The sequence below is a fragment of the Lactuca virosa genome, chromosome 1, assembly GCF_052849685.1.
Source record: "Lactuca virosa cultivar CGN04683 chromosome 1, Lactuca_virosa_CGN04683_v6, whole genome shotgun sequence".
Taxonomy (NCBI): Eukaryota; Viridiplantae; Streptophyta; class Magnoliopsida; order Asterales; family Asteraceae; genus Lactuca; species Lactuca virosa.
This window is the reverse complement of record NC_136426.1, coordinates 26,940,001-26,960,285: the sequence shown is the minus strand read 5'-3', so window position 1 is coordinate 26,960,285 and position 20,285 is coordinate 26,940,001. Positions and strand designations below refer to the sequence as shown.

Here is a 20,285-nt window from a genome sequence, read left to right as displayed (position 1 = left end):
CGAAAACTGGAACGGTATATAGGAACCGGTTCAAGTTCGGTTCTGGGTACGGTACCGGGTAAAGTGGGTCTAGAACCGGAAAACCCGGAAACATCAAAGTGGATAGGTTGGAACCGGATAAAGTGGGTTTAGAACCGGAAAACCCGAAAAACCCGGATTTGCTTGGTAATTACTTACTACTTAGTGGGGTGAACTTTAAAAATTTTCATATTGATATCCCGACTTCGGGGGACTGTAGGTCATTGAATATGAAACCAAAATTGACAAAATTATAGTCCAAAATCATATACAAACTCTAAACTACACTCTGGAAAAAACCACATGTCAATCCGACTTTAAATGAATGAGATATGCATGTGTTAAAATTTTCACAAAATTGAAAATACAAAAACGAGCCAAGCTACTCGTGAGCTACTCGAGATCGAATCGTTAAAATCTCGACTCAAGATCGATTTTAAATGAGCCCGAGGCGAGCTCGAGCTTAATATTAGGCTTGTTTATTAAACGAGCTCGAGCTCGAGCCTCTGTTACTTGGCTCGATTAGGCCCGCGAGCATAAACGAGTCCACATATATATAATAAAAAAAATTATTTTTATTTTTATATATTAAAATAAATAATAATTTAATAAATACCATTTTAGGAAATTAGAGTATATCGTATATGATCCGAGCCCAAACCGAGCCCGAGCCCGTACAATTCTTAACGAGCCGATCTCGAGCTTTGTACCACAAGGTTCGAAACGAGCCGAGCTCGAGCTCGAGCCTATTAATATTTAAACGAGTCGAGCCCGAGCCTGGTCAGGCTCGAGCTCGGCTCAGCTCGTTTGCAGCCCTAGCTGAAAAGTTGAAAATTTACAGCTTTGATATCCCGGTTTTGGGGGGCTATAAGTCATTGAATATTAGACCAAAAATGACAAAATTATTGTCTAAAATCATGTACAACCTCTAAACTACAAGTTGGAAAAAACTGCATGTCAATACTTCAAACGAATTAGATATGCTTGTTTTAAAAACTTTCACAGAATACAAGAAAGCTGAAAAACTAAAAACTTCCAGCTTTGATATCTCGACTTTGGGGGACTGTAAATCAATGAATATAAATCTAAAAATCACAAACTTATAGTCTAAAATCATGTACAAACTCTAAACTACACGTTGGAAAAAACCGTATGTCAATTCGACTTGAAACGAATGAGATATGCATGTTTTAAATGTTTCACAAAAACCGGTTCCGGCCCCTAAAAGTGGTTCCGGTTCTTAGACCCGGTTTGCCCGGACCCGATGGACCCAAACCCGGATTACCCGGAACCCGAATAAAGCCAATTTTTAAACCCGGAACCGGAACCGGTTCTATAGATTCCGATTATAACGGTTCCGGTTCCGGTCCGGTTTTCCGGTTCTAAATCACATCCCTAACTTAAACTATAATATGTATAGTTTGGGAGACACTACACTATTTTACAAGTTCAAGAACATCATACAGAAACAAGTATATAAACTATAATAGGTATAGTTTATGGAACGCTACTCTATTCCACTAATTTAAGGATACACTACTAAAATAATTATTTAAGTATAATTATTTTACATTACAAAGTACACTACTACAAGGTATTACATACAGTTTCAAGTACAAGAGAACACTACTACACTACACGTAAACTAGTTAATACAGGGTTGTGAGGCACTACTTCGTTGTACCCATCAGGGTACAGGACTAAATCCTATAAATTATAACCAGAGTCTCCTGGAGGGAGAGCGTGAATTTGTGTATAGATCTATACGGGTCTAAAAATCCCACACCTGAGCTGCTTGCAACAGCTAGGTCGGCAGGCCTGGGGTGACAAATGTCATAACATTCTGACGTCTGAAGAACGTCGTAGACGTCACTAGGTCATATCAAGCATGGTTATATGAAACTCACAATAGTATTAACTAAAACATTTGTTTACGGGATTAACACTACTTCACAGGTTTTATTTTAATTAATAAAACTATAGTACATTACATTACACTACAACTGGTGGATTCCAGACACTCATACAAAAGGTTTTATTTTAAATAATGAAACTACAGTACACTATTTTACACTACAGCTGGTGGATTCCAGACATTCATACAAGAAGGTTTTCATACAAACACTACTACAGACACTATTACAGTACACTACTTTTCTAGTACAAAGTACACTAGTACAACATACAATTTCAAGAAAACATTCACGATATAGTTTTATTTATTAATAAGACTATAGATTACTATTTCAAAGTACATATTTCTATTTCCGAGTACAGTTTACTATTTCAGAGTACAGTAACAAACATACATTTTGGTCTTAAGTCCTAAGACTACATTTTATTTACTAAAGAAAATATTAGATTTTCTGGAAGTACACTATAACATTATCAAGAACAAAGACAAGCTTTCCATCTCAAAAACACACTTATGAACTCACCAACTTAAATGCTGATACACTTTCAAACTACTTGTATTCTCAGGGAACCGGTAGACAGGTACATCCATAGGTTTTGAAAAGATGGAGCTTTTAGAGTCGCGTCTTTTATACTATTGCTATACACTTTTGATGTCATACAATCTATGTATTGAACATATGTAAATACTATATTCTATCAATGTAATGGTTGTGTTTGCTTTGATTACTATTATGCAATTGTTGTGATACTGTACATGACGTCTTCCGCCCGCGAACGTTTCCGCCGTTCCGGTTTGGGGGTGTGATAGATTGGTATCAGAGCATTGTTTATAGTGAACTAAGTATATCAAACCTTACAAGATATACAACTATAAACACAATTGGGCCGAATTGCTCTGACTAAAAGTATACTTTTAAAATCTAAGTATTTTATAAGAAGTATACAAACATACATACATACCAGAAATAGTATCACAGTAAGAACTACACAAAAGTATTTAGATGTTGGACACTGCAGTTAAACCTAGACAGTTATGTAATCATATATGGGATAAATATAGCCTGATCAACTATATTTATTTGAGATACGACCAACATGTGTTTGAGAGTGATTGGAGTGTTGCAACGAGTCTAAAACTTACCAACAATACATACAAGAAAAACTCTAGAACCAAACATGAAATTAAAATACTATAGGAGTATTTTATGATTCTACAACACTAGAACAAGAACATTTAGGCCTTGATAGTTATACATAAATCGTATATACTAGGTAACTAGAGAGTAACCCAGCGTGAGTCACGTTATACAAATTCTTTACAAGTGTTGCTATAAATGAAGTTGGCGATTGTTATAGAGTGACAATCGCTTAATAGAACACTGTAGCAGTCATGATAAGATATATCTCGTTCAAATATCACCTGACCTATGACCACTTTAGAGGACTTATCATCATTTTTTCTTAAATCATAATAGAGAAAGATGCCTCCAAAGAAGTCCAACAGGAAGAAAAACAACCCTCCAACGAATCCACCACCGCCACCACCTCCCCAGTATGACCCTGTTGTCTTCCAAGAAGCAATAACAGCCGTCGTGGCTGCCGCCATGACGCAGATCAATGCAAGCAGCACTAGCGGGTCGGGTAGTGGTGCCAACCCTTTTAACCATGGGGATAGTCAAGGAAACCCAAAGGAGTGTTCCTATAAAGACTTCACGAACGCTAAACCCAAATCCTTTGATGGCACTGGAGGTGTCATTGCTTTAACCCGTTGGTTCGAGAAAACCGAATCAGTATTCGAAATCTAGCAAAGTAAAATTTACAGCATGCACTTTCACAGACAGAGCCCTCACTTGGTAGAACAACCAAGTCAAATCATTGACTCTCCCAATAGCTAATGTTACGAGTCGGGATGATTTGAAAAAACTGATGCTAGTAGAATACTACCCGAGGGGCGAGATACAAAAACTAGAGTAGGAGCTCTGGAGTCTGCAGATGAAGGACTCTGATATCGCTGCTTACACTGCCAGATTCAGTGACCTGGCTCTTCTGTGTCCCGGGATGGTCACCCCGGAGAGTAAGAAGGTGGAAAGGTATATTTGGGGATTAACTCCCCCGGCTCAAGGGAATGTTATAGCTGCCAATACCCTTACTTTTGACAGTGCCAAGCGTCTGGCACGGACACTAGTGGATCACGGAGATCGCCAAGACTTCGTAGCAGCCATTCCTGAACAGCCCAAAGAGAGTGACACTAATCGAGGCTATAAAAACACGTGTTAAGTCTACGGGAGTGATGTGTTAAGAGCCCACGACGGTGGAAATCAAGTCCACGACGTGGAAATGTCATAATAGAGAAAGATGCCTCCAAAGAAGTCCAACAGGAAGAAAAACATCCCACCAACGAATCCACCACCCCCACCACCTCCCCAGTATGACCCTGCTGTCTTCCAAGCAGCAGTAACAGCCATCGTGGTTGCCGCCATGACGCAGATCAATGCAAGTAGCACTAGCGGGTCGGGTAGTGGTGCCAACCCTTTTAACCACGGGGATAGTCAAGGAAACCCAAAGGAGTGTTCCTATAAAGACTTCACGAACGCTAAACCCAAATCCTTTGATGGCACTGGAGGTGTCATTGCTTTAACCCGTTGGTTCGAGAAAACTGAATCAGTATTCGAAATCTAGCAAAGTAAAATTTGCAGCATGCACTTTCACAGACAGAGCCCTCACTTGGTGGAACAGCCAAGTCAAATCATTGACTCTCCCAATAGCTAATGCTACGAGTTGGGATGATTTGAAAAAACTGATGCTAGCAGAATACTGCCCGAGGGGCGAGATACAAAAACTAGAGTAGGAGCTCTGGAGTCTGCAGATGAAGGACTCTGATATCGCTGCTTACACTGCCAGATTCAGTGACCTGGATCTTCTGTGTCCCGGGATGGTCACCCCGGAGAGTAAGAAGGTGGAAAGGTATATCTGGGGATTACCTCCCCCGACTCAAGGGAATGTTATAGCTGCCAATCCCCTTACTTTTGACAGTGCCAAGCGTCTGGCACAGACACTAGTGGATCACGGAGATCGCCAAGACTTCGTAACAGCCATTCCTGAACAGCCCAAAGAGAGTGACACTAATCGAGGCTATAAAAACACGTGTTAAGTCTACGGGAGTGATGTGTTAAGAGCCCACGACGGTGGAAATCAAGTCCACGACGTGGAAATGTCATAATAGAGAAAGATGCCTCCAAAGAAGTCCAACAGGAAGAAAAACAACCCACCAACGAATCCACCACCCCCACCACCTCCCCAATATGACCCTGCTGTCTTCCTAGCAGCAGTAACAGCCGCCGTGGTTGCCGCCATGACGCAGATCAATGCAAGCAGCACTAGCGGGTCGGGTAGTGGTGCCAACCCTTTTAACCACGGGGATAGTCAAGGAAACCCAAAGGAGTGTTCCTATAAAGACTTCACGAACGCTAAACCCAAATCCTTTGATGGCACTGGAGGTGTCATTGCTTTAACCTGTTGGTTCGAGAAAACCGAATCAGTATTCGAAATCTAGCAAAGTAAAATTTGCAGCATGCACTTTCACAGACAGAGCCCTCACTTGGTGGAACAGCCAAGTCAAATCATTGACTCTCGCAATAGCTAATGCTACGAGTTGGGATGATTTGAAAAAACTGATGCTAGCAGAATATTGCCCGAGGGGCGAGATACAAAAACTAGAGTAGGAGCTCTGGAGTCTGCAGATGAAGGACTCTAATATCACTGCTTACACTGCCAGATTCAGTGACCAGGCTCTTCTGTGTCCCGGGATGGTCGCCCCGGAGAGTAAGAATGTGGAAAGGTATATCTAGGGATTAACTCCCCCGAATCAAGGGAATGTTATAGCTGCCAATCCCCTTACTTTTGACAGTGCCAAGCGTCTGGCACAGACACTAGTGGATCACGGAGATCGCCAAGACTTCGTAACAGCCATTCCTGAACAGCCCAAAGAGAGTGACACTAATCGAGGCTATAAAAACATGTGTTAAGTCTACGGGAGTGATGTGTTAAGAGCCCACGACGGTGGAAATCAAATCCACGATGTGGAAATGTCATCCGGACACCTTTCGAAGCTAGAACGCAAATAGCAAGCCTACGAAGTGATTCAGTCATCCGCCACGACGTGGACATATAAGCCCACGATGTGGATATGTTTTTGGCAGCCTATAAATAGCAAATTCGACCATTTCATTCCTTACACTTAAACTTTCTTTCTCTCTCTCGTTGCTGAAGGCGTTCTGCGTCCCGAGCCCGACGATCACGAACCGCTGACCGTTTCTAGTTAGATTCTATCAAAGCACACTACAAGTGAGTGCATAGTTACTTTCATCTTACACATATATATGAAGTATTTAATATAAATTACGTGCTATGTGTGCATATTATATGTGTTTATGATATCTATGCTAGATTAACAAAATGTACATGTTTTATTCAATTTAAACTGTATATGTATTTTATACCTATAAATTACAATGGGTTAAGATGGGTAGATGAAAGATGATATAGATCATGAGAAATGAAAGATGAGAATGAGAGGTGAAAAATGATGAGAAGCCTTGACCAAGCGTTGGCCCAATCATCTAGCAGAGTATGGATGACAACCACGGACTATTCTAGACAGTCCAGTGGAACACTAGAAGACTCGCAACCTATAGGTGTTGTGAACGATATGTTCACCCGTTGTACTCTAAAAACCCTGGCAGCTATGGACTTAGTTCCTTATAAACAAACATTGGCAGCTATAGATTTAGTGCCTTACAAATGAACGTTGGCAACTATGGATTTAGTGCCCTATAGATGGACATTGGCAGCTATGGACTTAGTGCCTATCAGATAACATCGGCAACTATGGACTTAGTGCCTGTTAAATAAACCCTGACAGCAATGGACTTCGTGTCTATTCCTTAGGACAATCCTTAGGAATGAATGAGTGAATGATAGATGATTTTTAGGATAGAACCTTAAGAAATAAAGAAGATAATGAAGATGGGTAATTGGGTTAATTGTTTGATGATGAAACATAATAACTTTATTATTGTGGGTTGAAAACCCTATGTACTCACCAGGTTTCCCAAGCTGACCCACTCAGTCTACTTGTATCACAGGTGTCGATACGAAGCTACATTACATTGAGAGATTAAAGGAGATATAAATCACGAGTGTAAATGAATGTAAGGTCTGTTTATGCTTATGTTTCTTTATTGACGATGACATCCCAAAGTTTTAATATAAACAAATTACATTTCTTCGGAAATGCTTTGATAACATATTTATCATGTTTTTCTGGGAACAAATTCCGCAACATATTTCTTTAAGAGATACTCTGGTTTTCAAAATAAAGCATAAACAAATCGGTCTTTTCTGGCCGTGAAAATGGGGATGTCACAGTCTCCCCTCTTGTGGGCTTGAGGAGTAGATGTTTCACAACGAGACAAGTTGCTTTGAATTCGTCGCATTCAAGGTGACCAAACACGAGAATGCATACAATGAAAATCAACACATGTTTATAGCTTTTGCACTTGATACTTTTGGTTTTTTTCGTACACGAGACGGTGGAGCTCTTCAACAGAGTTCAACGGGTCATACATAGTAATGTAATGTCCCCTAGATCTACGAGCGTTGTCTTCAAAAGAATTAGTTTTGTCATCCAAAAAAGGTCTAGCGGCACAACTTGTTGTCCGTTTACCTTTTGTAGCTATATATTAATTTTTTTATTAGATCTACTCTAATAAATGAAAATCTTTTTGTCACATGTCATACTTTCATTGATTTGGCCACATGTCATTTTGTGGTTATTTTCAATTAAATTTTTTTTCACATGACATTTTATGGTTTTTTCCATTTTATTAAATTACACATAATATTTAAATATAATAATTACAATAAATGTAATAATAAATGCATATCAATTTCAATAATTGACTTTCTTTCTAATTTCAACATTTTTAAATTAAAACTTCATTAGTTTCCTTTGTTTATTTATCTAAATTATTTGTTTAAATTTAAAAGAGAAAAAAAAACTCTGTAATTTTAATAATTCAATATTTTTCTAATTTTTCTTATAAATTCAAATTTTTTCAAATGTTTAGAATTTTTATATTTAATAAACTGATATAGTACATGATTCTTATACCTACCTAGTATTTAATATAAAAAAAAGACAAAACTTCAAAATGGTCCCTGTGGTTTCCGAAAATATCAAGTTTAGTCCCTAAGTTCAAAAAACCTCACAGATGGTCCATGTGGTTTCAAAACTTTTAACAAATGGTCCTTCCGCCTAACTCCGTCAGCTTTGTACCGTTAAGTGAGGGGCATTTTCGTCATTTCAATACACATGGACCATTTATGAGGTTTTCTCTATTTAAAAATAAAAAGAAAAAAAACTATAATTATTTAATTAAAGGGCCCCACCCTCTCTCTCTCTCTCATGGTTGAAGAAACCTCCACATGAGGTTGTATTTCTGGTCAAGAAGAGGCAACAGCCTCCCTCGTTCTCCACCACTGTTCCTGTCGAAGAGGCTCCACCCAAACACCCCCTCACAGCCGCTAAAAACCCCAATCCTATTTTCTTCATTGGCTCACCGGAAAAACGAAGCAGAAGAATGGGGACTGTCGCCTCTGATCTAACCCCCTCTGAGATGAACGAAACACACATCAAGAGCTTGTTTTTGGTACGTATCTATCTATTTTTCTTGTTGAACCTCCATGAGCATCATCATCATCATCGAACCCACCACCGAACACCATCCTCCTCCTTCTCTTCCCCTTCAGAACCTCCGTGTACGACGATTTAGACACAAATGCAATCTCTTATAACAAATTTAGATCCAGATGCAAGTATGTAGTGGGGGGATTTTAAACCCATATGAAATATTTGATCATGGGTTCGCTTTTTTCTAATTAGATTCGAGCAAATTGCTTTAAATGTGGAGGAAGGTCATACGATGGTCCATGGCTAGAAATTACATATAGTTGGGTGATGGAGTGGCAGTGGTTTTCCATGGGAATACCAACCAAGGTACAAGCCATCTAAGCACCTCCAAATCTTGGGTTTTTGGTTTCCAAGTTTTGATTTTGGTTACCAGATATAAAATGAAGATGAAGTTGATGCTTTTGGTTATCTAGCATAAACGAGAGAGAGAGAGAGAGAGAGAGAGAGAGAGAGAGAGAGAGAGAGAGAGAGAGAGAACATTTAATATTATATATATATATATATATATTAAAATAAGACAAAACTTCATAAATGGTCCTTGTGCTAGTGAAATGACAGAAATGCCCTTCACTTAACGGCCAAAAGCTAACGGAGTTAGCGAAAAGGACCATTTGTTAAAAGTTTTGAAACCACAGGGACCATCTGTGAGGTTTTTTGAACTTAGGGACTAAACTTGATATTTTCGGAAACCACAGGGACCATTTTTGAAGTTTTGTCTAAAAAAAAGGTTAAAACACTACTCTTTTGGTTCATAGTTAGACTTCCTTAACCTATTACCAAGGACATACCGTTATACTACAAATCGTTGGTTCAAATATTAAATGTGAACTCCAGAAATTACAACACAAAGTCACAAAAGTAACAAAACTATGGTAAATTTATTTTTATATTAGATAAATCAATTTGTACAGTACTTGAATTCAAAATCAAGTGAAGGTGAAGTCCAATTCAAAGTCCACGATCTTACGCGCTTGTCCTCTCTTCCATGCTATATCCTCTTTGAAGTTTGATCTCTTCAATTCTTCCAGACATCGATCACGATCTTACTCCCATCCAATTTTCAACGACACCCATCGTAGACTTTTCCTTGAACTATTCTTTAGTATTCAATTTTCCCCATTTGCCAAATTGCTTTAAATTCCGTTTCTCCCCCTTTCAGTTTCAATTCATTTAGATATTATCTCTTTAGCAGCCACAATACCTTCTCTCACATCTCCCGAATCGAAGGTTGTCTCTTCTTGTTCAAGAATCTCAGGTACTACTCCGCAAATTCACCGGTTTCATATATTTCTTGTGTTTGTTAGTTTATATTTTTTACTTTTTTTTTCAACACACCCATCTCGCATACGATCCATATAATCAGTTTCTGTGAAATTATGTTTTGCAGTATATGTTCTTAATTCATGTTGGTTTTGTCTCCTTCCTTGATTTCTCTAATGGGTGTATCCACCCTGTTTTTCATGTCCTTTAGGTTTAACGTTCGACTTCTAGAACATACCAAATCATAAAAAATTACTATAATCAGTTTCTGCTAAGTGTTCTTGCTATTTTGTTATTAATTCATATGGGCTTCGTTTCTTTTGTTGATTTTTATTTTGCTTTGATTTACTTGATGTACTTGAATGACCTAAAAATTTGGGAATTTTTGGTTATTTTTCTTTTATCCCCACAGATTTGTTGTTCTTGGTGCTTGCTGTATTTGGCTAACTGATGTCTGATAAATCAGAGCAATTCAGAGTTCGGTGCACTTAATTTGAAAATTTAGGAGTGCACAATATATCAACAGTATTATAATTTTTTTAAAAATTCACTATTTTCTTCTCTTTGTGATTGAATAATTGCACAAAAATATCATGATTCTTGGTGATATTTTCAAAAAGTTTCACTTCAAAACTACCATCTAATTTCTAATCTGATTTTTGTTTTTCCAGGAACATCGTGTGATTCTTTCCTAATTGAACCCTGCAAAATCTATAACAAGATCCACCATGTTTGGGATCAAGAAACCTCATTTCCATAGACCTACCAAACACAACTCGGTTGACCCTGGATTCCCTGGTCAACATGCTTCAAACCCATTCGATTCCGATGATGAAATTGACAAAAAGTCAACACCAAATCCTGCAAGGAGAACTTCATCTGAACCTTCTGTACTTACCCAAGATTCCCGAGCTGCTCTTTTTGATGATGATGATGAAGTTAAAGGATCAGGATACAAACTCAGTTATGCCTCAAGAAACAAATATAAGAATGATTTTGTCGATTCTGGTGGAATTGAGAACCAAGATGTACAAGAACTAGAACAATATGCTGCATATAAGGCTGAAGAGACTACAAAAACTGTGAATAGTGCCTTAAAGATTGCAGAAAACATAAGAGAAGATGCTACCAAAACTATGATCACTTTGCATCAACAGGGTGAGCAGATCACTCGGACTCACATGACTGCAGCTGATATAGAACAAGATCTTAGCAGGGTATCACTCTTTTCTCACTATTACTGTTATTGTCTATGCAAAAGACGTGAATACCCTTCTCATCTAGTCATGCCCTGTGTAACAAACACAACCTCAAAGAGTGCCCATAATCTGTAGATGGATTTTGAATTTATACTTTGTGATGCAGGGTGAGAAGCTGTTAGGAAGTCTTGGGGGCATTTTCTCAAGGACCTGGAAACCTAAGAAGGGTCATGCAATAAAAGGGCCTGTGATTACAAGAGGTGATAAAGATAGAACACTTTATGTTGATGCGTTTTTTATTTTAAAAAAAGATTAGACATTTTGTTTTGTGATCTTTTTGTATTGTTTTTTATTAAAAAGTTTTATGATTTTATTAGATGATCCCGCACTTCGAAAAGGTGCCCATTTGGAACAAAGAGAAAAACTTGGACTTTCAACCACCCAAACTAAAGGACACTCGCATTCAAGAACACCACCCTCTGAACCCACAAATGCATTGCAGAAAGTTGAGGTATGTAAAGATCTGGTTTCTTTCTTCTTCTATTTTAGTGTTGTTTTGATAAATCTTGTTTAAAAAATATTTGAGAAAAAAAAAAGGCACACTGGAGGAATTTGAAGAAGAAACTAAATAAGGGCAAATTTGTAAAAAGTTAGGATTTTTTTCCTTATTTTCTGTATTAAGTCATTCTTTCTGCATTAAGCCAAAAAAGAAACACTCATATATGGCTTACCGGACTAACTTGTTGTTTCTTTTTGGCTTAATGGAGTTGATGTGAAAACAACTTAATCTGGACAAATATATAGTGGCGTTTCTTTTTGAGTTAATATAAACAGATGGACTTAATGGGTGTCTTTATCCATTAAGACCGCATTTTATACGTTGCTACCCTTTCAGCAAACTCTCCTTTTTTATTTTTTTTAAAATTTATTATCTACATTGTTTTTAAAAGATAATAATAATAAAAACAAGTTATAAGGATTTAGAATTATTGTTGAGAACACTTATGTAGTATGAAATAACGATGAAAAATGAAAACAAAAGGTAGTTATTCATCTATTAATCTTCATGATATCCAAATAGTATAAAAATATCATGTAATTGTAAAAAAAACAAAAAAGATTCCAACTGCACATTTGATGTCATTCATATCAAAATCATAAAAATATGAAAATATCATGTAAGTTCTAGACAGAAGGGTAAAATGGTCATTTTTCCATATTCATTTGGCCCAAAAAGAAAAGTCTTTTTTTATACAGCACTTACTCCAGACAGACATTGATTAAGTAAAAAGAAAAAGATCAAAAACTTGTTTATGAGGTTCTGAATTCTAATAATTAATTTGTGATTTAAACAGTATGAGAAAACAAAGCAAGATGATGCCCTCTCGGACTTAAGTAACATACTTGGGGAACTCAAGGAAATGGCTGTTGACATGGGTTCAGAGATCGAAAGGTTTGTTTTTTTTTTTTTTTTAGGTCTATAGATTTTAAAAGTTTGTGTTAATTTTTGTTACTTGATTTCCTGAAAATAAAATTGTATTTTGTGCAGGCAAAACAAAGCTCTTGATCCTCTTCAAGATGATGTGGATGAACTGAATTTCAGAGTTAGAGGTGCTAATCAACGTACTCGACGTTTGCTTGGAAAATAAATCCAATGTTATTTTGTTACCTTTTTGTATGATGTGTTTCATGTTACAAGATTTACATATGTATGCACATGATTATTATGCCATTGGAATTCTTTTACTAGCCATATATTGTTTACATATCTCATTTAAAGCGTTTGACATGTTCTAATTGTTCAAGGAAAAATAAACAAATAAAATAAGAGTGAGATAAGGTTATATGATGAGTCCGTTGATTAAAACCGAGTATTTTTTTTAAACCTTTAATAAACAAGGCAGAATATGGTACATAATTAGATAATCATAACTAGGAATAAGGAATTATGGAAGCAGCGTCTTTACCTTTGGGTGAATATAACTAAGAGTCTCTACATCAAACATCCTTTTACACATGATGTTATGGAAATTGAGTATTGACCGGTGTGTTGTTTCTAAAGATTGAAAGACTGATTGTTATGTGGATTTGAAATTGTAATAATCATATAATAATTGAAAAAGTCTCCATCTTTTGTTATTAGAAAAGTGGTGGCCTTGTGTCCAACTTTAGAAGACACACACACACAGAGAGCAATGCATGCCTAATGCCTTAACCTAACCCAGTCCCACACCCATCTTTAGGACCTATTGCTATGTAGCTTTAAATGCTTGGCTTGCAATAGCCAATTAGCTATTCACACTATTAACTGTCATCCTCATCACTCATCATACCTGCACCATATCAATGACTAAACCTTTGTTTTTTTTTTTTTCCTTAAATATCGTCTGAATAAATAATGTTTAAAAATATCTTAGAAAATGACAGATACGAGGGCAAAATTGTAAAACATTAAGACTCAGGAAGAACCTCAATTCTTCAACTCTCTGTTATGACATGTCTTTTTATATCATGTAAAAAAGGAACAAACATATTATCTTATAAGATTGCATTTTTCCCACTAAGGTACTATCTTTTTTACTTAACAAGCTTAATATGGACAGCTATATAAACGACTTTCTTTTTTACTTAATCCGGATATAGCGACTTAATGGGTTAAGCCATAAAAAACACGACTTAATCCCGATATAGCGATAAATGTTGATGAACATTTGATATTTTCTTTTTGGAATGTGTAAAATGGTTATTTAGGTTGTATTTGATCGTGCATAAGCTAGCTTATTTTTTGAGTTTATTGCAATTTAATGTTTGGTGAAACCCTTGAACGTAGCTTATAAGCTAGTTTTTTAGCATATTGCAATTTATTAGTGTTTGGCGAAACCACAAAATTAGCTTGTTGATAAAGCTAAAAACTAGTTTTTCAGCACATCAAACACAACCTTAGCCTCATCTGATTTAGTCAAGAATCAGATTTTACATATACAATATTTTATCCGAAGAAGCATCATTATTTATTGGAACCCCTACATACATGACTCAACAAAGGAAAAAAAAAAAAAAAAAACAGATCCTAAACACCATTAAGTCAATAAAGAAATTAGACGTGGGTCTCTTTTCCCAAAAAGTCAAAAAAGAAGATTAATATTTGAGTTTGTATATCCAGTTGTCAAGCTTGGGTAGTTGTACATTGTTTAAAAGGAGTTGTACACTTGATGAGTCTTTTTTGTCATGTAACATCATGAATGAGTTCTAGTTTGAGCAACCCAGGAAAGGTACTGCTGAGATTACAATAAAATTCTTTATACAGAATTGAGAATTCCATCGGGGCCTTCTGCCTACAATTCAATATGCTACAGAAATTACCATTTTAGAACAAACATACGAATTAAGTATACCTGTAAGCTTTGGACCATAGCCTCTTTGGTCGTATTATTGTATACAAACCACCTCAGCCTGACAAATTCCATGGATCCCGAAATGTCACAGATACTAAATACCTTTGATTCATTCATTAAATGCGTAACAACCCAAAACAACTTATTTATGGATACCTTGTATATACATATTAGTCACAGACACCATCACCACCACCACCACCACCATGAAGACCTCATTTTCCGGCCATCAGGTTCTAGCAGCTGCCTATCTATGCTGCCTCATTGCAACGACGTTACAAGCTCCGGTGAACCATCGTGAAGGCAACCACAACCACCATCCTCAAGGTTCAAGAACATCTACCATGTCTTGCTATTGCCTACGATGTCGACTGCTGTTCAAGAATCTATCTGAAGAGAAGGATACAAGATTTGGCATAGAGAAGAGACTAGTTCCTGGGGGACCCAACCCTCTCCATAACTAAACCTCACGTAAATATTCTTCACCTTATGTTTCCCGACTTTTTGAACCATTGTTCTTGCTAAAAACCTGAAACATTACACTTTGCATGAATGAACGACTTTGGACAAAAGATACCAACTTTAATGGTTTTCTTTTTCATTACATCTGTACAAAGCCACTCATTCTTGTAAACTATAAGTGTTCTTTCTCAAGAAAAGTGGTTAATTAGGTTATGACTAAAAGATAAGTATGATGGTTCAAGAAGTCTATCACCTGGAACATAAGTCATGTAATATGTAGGAAGATGAAGTTTAATAGTATACAAATTAAGCAAGTATTCCAATCGTAATTCGTAACGTGGTTTTTCATTTCTTTATGCTTTATAACACATTTGTACTAGGAGTGTATATCTGAAACCAAAAAGTATCGGTGATTGTAGTGTCATCAAACTATTTAATTAGTGTGATGGGGAGTAATTTGAGACATGGTGAACTTAGTCTATGCTATATTGTGAGTTTGGGAGGTGTGGAGTGCACGTGTTTGTTCCCAAAAGGCACAACTTTTCCCGCCATTAACTGTCGGATATCTATATTATACAGGTTTTTCGGTTTGGCAGAGGTTAACTCTTCATCTACATTTTCTCTACAAATTATTAATTGTCTCGATCGAAAACACAAAACAACTTCTATGTTTTGTATCACTATTTTTGCCATAAATCGGGGATTATCCCAAACATGGTTTCATGCATGTAACTCAAGCAGTAGAGTCGAAGTTATAGATTTAAGAAAACATATGTACACAATTCCAGAATTGTCCAAGTTCATTTTGATCTTCATTAATTAACCCATTTTTTCAACAAAAAAGCCATTCAGCGGAACCGGTTTTTTTAGGGATTTGGTTAATGAAACTATAGTAAAACTTCAGTTTTTTCAATCGGTTACAATAAGGCTTTTTTGATACAGACGGTTATTCGAAAATTCAACTGTTAATTGTTTTTTTACAGCACTAATATTTAGATTTTAGCACGTGGTTGATGATGTTAAACTAAGTCTTTATTAATTAACTTAGCTCATACTAAACGATCCCAATTTTATTTGAGGGTTTTAGATTTTACGTTTGCTAGTTTTATGAGATGATGCATTGTTGAGTTGTCACAATGGTTGTTGAGGTAGTATTGAATATATGAAGGACAGATTTTTTTACATTTCATAGGAGTTTTGAAGTTTAGAGATATGATCCATATTATCAATAAAGAAAATTTTATCAAAAACCTTAAAAACTATATCTATTATTTTAATAAATTTTGGTTGGTTGTTAGACAAAATCATCCGGATCATCGGTATTTTAGCCTATTTTACTTTTTAGGTATCATACACTTCAAATTAGGCTAATTCTATACTACTTTCTCAATTGCTTCATATACCCCTTTATGTGAGTGACTGAGTATATGTATCCTTATGATTTGACTATGACTATTTATACGAAGTGATTGGTACATATAACTAAAATTATTATGTATTTTACTTATGTAATTGTGATAGAGTTTAATTAACATAATGTTTGAAATGTTTTTTTTTTGGAGCAACAGAATTGAAGATTTAAATAAATTCTAAAATTCAAAAGGTAAATTAGTATGATAGACGTAGACAATTTATTAATTAAACTTTAGACATTTGAATAGATTTTGAATATGAGCTTATTTCTAGAATTAGTTATGGACTTCGTTAATTTTTAAAGTATTCATTAATTAAAAGCAGGTTAACATAATTTTTGTTTAGGTTCATGTTCAATAAACTAACAAGCCAATATTTTAGGTTAATCTTTTAAATGTGATATTGGTTTTATTAACCATCCATCAATGCCTAATATATACGGTGTATGATGTTTCTCATTAGTAACAAACTATTAAAAATGCAACGATCTTATGAAAGATCAGTATGTAACTTATCTTTTTACCTATTTAGGATAAGAAGGCTATTTAGTGTATTGATCCAAAGAAGTCGATATAGGTATTCAGTGTTTTGATCCAAAGAAGTCGATATAACTTTTATCTAACCATTCAAGAGTATATTAATGCAAAACATTTGAAACGATATAACCATAGCCATATATGATCTTTCGAATCATATTTTGAATTCATATTGAAACTCTGAACCATGTATCAACGGTTGTGATGATAGATGCCTCGTAAACTAGCAAATTGGGGATGCAGAGATATGACTTTTTCTAGGTTGATCACCGACTCTCTAAATAATTTTATTTGTGTATCATTACATGAAAGAATTGAAATAAATTGATGTAGATACCAATTTGTAAGGTAATAAATCATAGTGTGTTAAATGAAATCATGGAAAACATGCAATTATAGTGTACTTATAAGATTTGTTACGAGGATGAAGGTATCGACAAGCTTCGGTGTCCAGAAAATATATATTCATAATTGAAAAGATTATTTTTGGCTTCACTGTGATTCTTTGGATAAATACACTCTTAAATGACCTTTCACACCTTTTTATTTCAAGATAAAGATTTGAAAAATCAAAAGAATTTGAAACGGTATAGTTTTCTAAGCATATGGATATGAAAATATGATCAGACGTATTCAAATGATATCGTTCCCTAACGATATCAATATTTTTATTCTTTATTTATTTTAGAGATGAAAATAATAATAATAAATTATTGAAAACAAAATTTTGTCCAACTAATTTGGTCTAATTTGGTGTTGTAGATAATAATCAAATATAAATCATCTCACTTACCAAAATAGCAAAGTCCAAGTTGAATGTAGAAAAAATAAAAAATATATATTTTATCAAGTCAATCAAGTCTTAATTTTGAAGTAGTCGTTTTAGGTATATAGGTTCTTGGGTGGTTTTAAACAAACATTTCAAGTTTGAAAAATTTAACCTATTAAATTTATGGTTGTAAACGAACTGAACGTTCGGTATGAACCGTTCGATGGGAAGTTCATTTATATTTGTTTATTTATTAATAAACGAACATTAACACAAATTCGTATTTGTTTAGTTAAACGAACGAGCATGAACAATAGTACCGTTCGTTTAAGTTTATTTATGTTTATATATATTCAATTATTTTTTTTACATTATTATATTATATGTTTGTTTATGTTCATATATGTTTAGTTGTGTTTTTAGTTGTGTTTGTTTATCTTTATTCGTTTATGTTTATTTAGCATGTTCACGGACACAAACGAGCGAATATAAACAAAATAATTTGTTAAACGAACGAACATGGACAAGAAAACTTGTGTGCTTATCTGTTTGTTTGTTCGGTTAACTTAAACGAGGATGAACATGTCCGTTCAGTTCATTGTTCTACTTAAACTTTTTACATGAAATTGTTTTTTGAAATTTGCAAATAGTTTGTTAATTTTTTATAAATTTTTTAATTTGCTGATTTTTATTTTAACATAGGTACCTAATTATGACGGTGTATTCCACTGTAGCCGACCATCATTTGATATTTCATAAAGTCGTCAAAGTTTCAATGACGGTATACATCCAAATCAAAGTTTACCGAGTTGTCGTGATACCATTTCATATAAAAATAGTTTTTTGCCCAACTCATAAAATGGTTAGATAACAAATAGAGTCGAATTTTATGTTTTAAAAATCATCAAAACAAACAAAATTATCAAATGAAGAAATCATTAAGCACATGTAGTTAATTCATTCAGGAAAAAAAAATCACAATGTAGAAAAGATGAACAAGGGAAAACATAGATTTCCTGGGCGAATTGAACATCATATATCCATGATTTATAAGCAACTTCTTGCCATAAAATAAAGCTTCAGAGACTATGGATTAACCATTATTGAATTCAGTTATAACCCTAAGTAACGTAAAGTGGTTTTGAAACCCTAACAACACATATAAATACCATTCAAATCGATCAATGCTTGATGTCCATGATGCTTTTGAGTTTGGGAGAGTAGAATGAGTACACAAGAGCTTGTCTCTTGGCAACCTGTAGCTGATAATTTCCGTCGGCGAAAGCAGCGGCGACCGAGGAAGGGTTAGACAGAGTTTTGTTGCTGTGAAAAGCGTCGATGGTACGGCGCTTGGTGTACTCCCTGATGTTGTAGTCAGGGAACTGACGGGCTGATCGCAGAAATGACCGGAAAAGGGACAGAACTGTCGTTCGAGACGGCGGTGGCACGGCCGTTGCCATATTTTTCCTGAGAGAAAGAGCGTCTATTGCCGTGCCATTTATGTTAGAGAAACTAATTTCTTTTCCTCGCTGTATTTTAATTTGATACTAATTTTTTTTTTCCAATCTATTTTATTTTTGTCGTCATAAAGGGTAAAATAAAATTAATGTTTGAATCCAATTTTATTTTACACCCTAAAAATAAAGAAACAAATATTTACTCTCGAAATTTAAAGTATAAATTACACCATCTTGGCATCTTCCATGCAATTTATTTTTACGCTTTATTTTTAAGATGTAAAACAGAATTTAGAGTGGGTTTAAAAATTGTTACTATAAACTTTATTTTATATTTTAAAAAAGTATAAAAAATATGCTTTTACTAGCTTATAGATAAATTGATAGAACTTTTAGGGCTAATTACACAATTGGGTAGTGTATAACAAAATATCCTTGTTTATTTAATTTATGTCAAAATAACCAATAGCTTTTTGGTTATTTTGTATTAAATACAATATTTAGATATATATATATATATATATATATATATATATATATATATATATATATATATATATATAGGAGTAGGATCAAATGAGAACACCTAAAAGGTTGAGAACGGGAGAACGGATCTGGACCATCAAAATATTCAGATCTTAGGCTATTATCAAACGGGTCATTTACGTAAATTCTAAAACCATAGGTATTAAAGTGTAACTTGTAAAAGGTCACAAGGCTATAATGGTAATTGTAATTTTAACTTGTTCCTATAATTTCTCAATCACATATCATATTGTCGTTCAAATTATTTGTCCCCCACTTCATTTCTTTCTCTCTCTCTCTATACCTAGGTTTTAATCAATTCCTCCCTCAGCCTCCTCCATCGCACATCGTTTGAATCAATCCTAATCGGAGCATCGCAAGTCTCCACTTCGATGCGTTTTTGGTTTAATTTTCCCCCATTGCACCATCACTACCCATCTACGCAGCCTACATCACAGGTCGATGAAAGACGTAGGAAGGAAGTGAAGGCAGTCGGCGACGTCTGTGGTCGGCCGTCGTGATGGCGAGGGGAGCGTCTCCGTGGTCGACGAGGCTGAAGAGGAGGAAAGGAGGAGGCAGCGAG

The 20,285-nt window shown here is 35.3% G+C and overlaps 2 protein-coding genes across 2 annotated transcripts; one reads left to right on the top strand and one right to left on the bottom strand.

The window, feature by feature from the left end:
- Positions 1 to 9,803: 9,803 nt before the first annotated feature.
- Positions 9,804 to 12,898, top strand: LOC145157847 (SNAP25 homologous protein SNAP33-like). The gene is made up of 6 exons (XM_079076850.1): positions 9,804 to 9,941; positions 10,618 to 11,163; positions 11,312 to 11,405; positions 11,523 to 11,656; positions 12,501 to 12,598; positions 12,695 to 12,898. The coding sequence occupies exons 2-6, from the start codon at positions 10,675 to 10,677 to the stop codon at positions 12,792 to 12,794; spliced, it is 915 nt and encodes a 304-aa protein (XP_078932976.1). The 5' UTR covers positions 9,804 to 9,941; positions 10,618 to 10,674; the 3' UTR covers positions 12,795 to 12,898.
- Positions 12,899 to 18,712: 5,814 nt separating this feature from the next.
- LOC145104136 (LYR family of Fe/S cluster biogenesis protein) lies at positions 18,713 to 19,245 on the bottom strand. The gene has a single exon (XM_079041419.1). The coding sequence runs from the start codon at positions 19,178 to 19,180 to the stop codon at positions 18,902 to 18,904; it is 279 nt and encodes a 92-aa protein (XP_078897545.1). The 5' UTR covers positions 19,181 to 19,245; the 3' UTR covers positions 18,713 to 18,901.
- Between the last annotated feature and the right edge of the window lie 1,040 nt (positions 19,246 to 20,285).

Bases quoted from the DNA above. Each gene is read 5' to 3' on its own strand.
- LOC145157847 (XM_079076850.1), top strand. From the start codon at position 10,675: ATGTTTGGGATCAAGAAACCTCATTTCCATAGACCTACCAAACACAAC. The intron at 11,657-12,500 runs GTATGTAAAGAT...TGATTTAAACAG, and splicing joins ATGCATTGCAGAAAGTTGAG to TATGAGAAAACAAAGCAAGA. The intron at 12,599-12,694 runs GTTTGTTTTTTT...TATTTTGTGCAG, and splicing joins ATGGGTTCAGAGATCGAAAG to GCAAAACAAAGCTCTTGATC.
- LOC145104136 (XM_079041419.1), bottom strand. From the start codon at position 19,180: ATGGCAACGGCCGTGCCACCGCCGTCTCGAACGACAGTTCTGTCCCTT.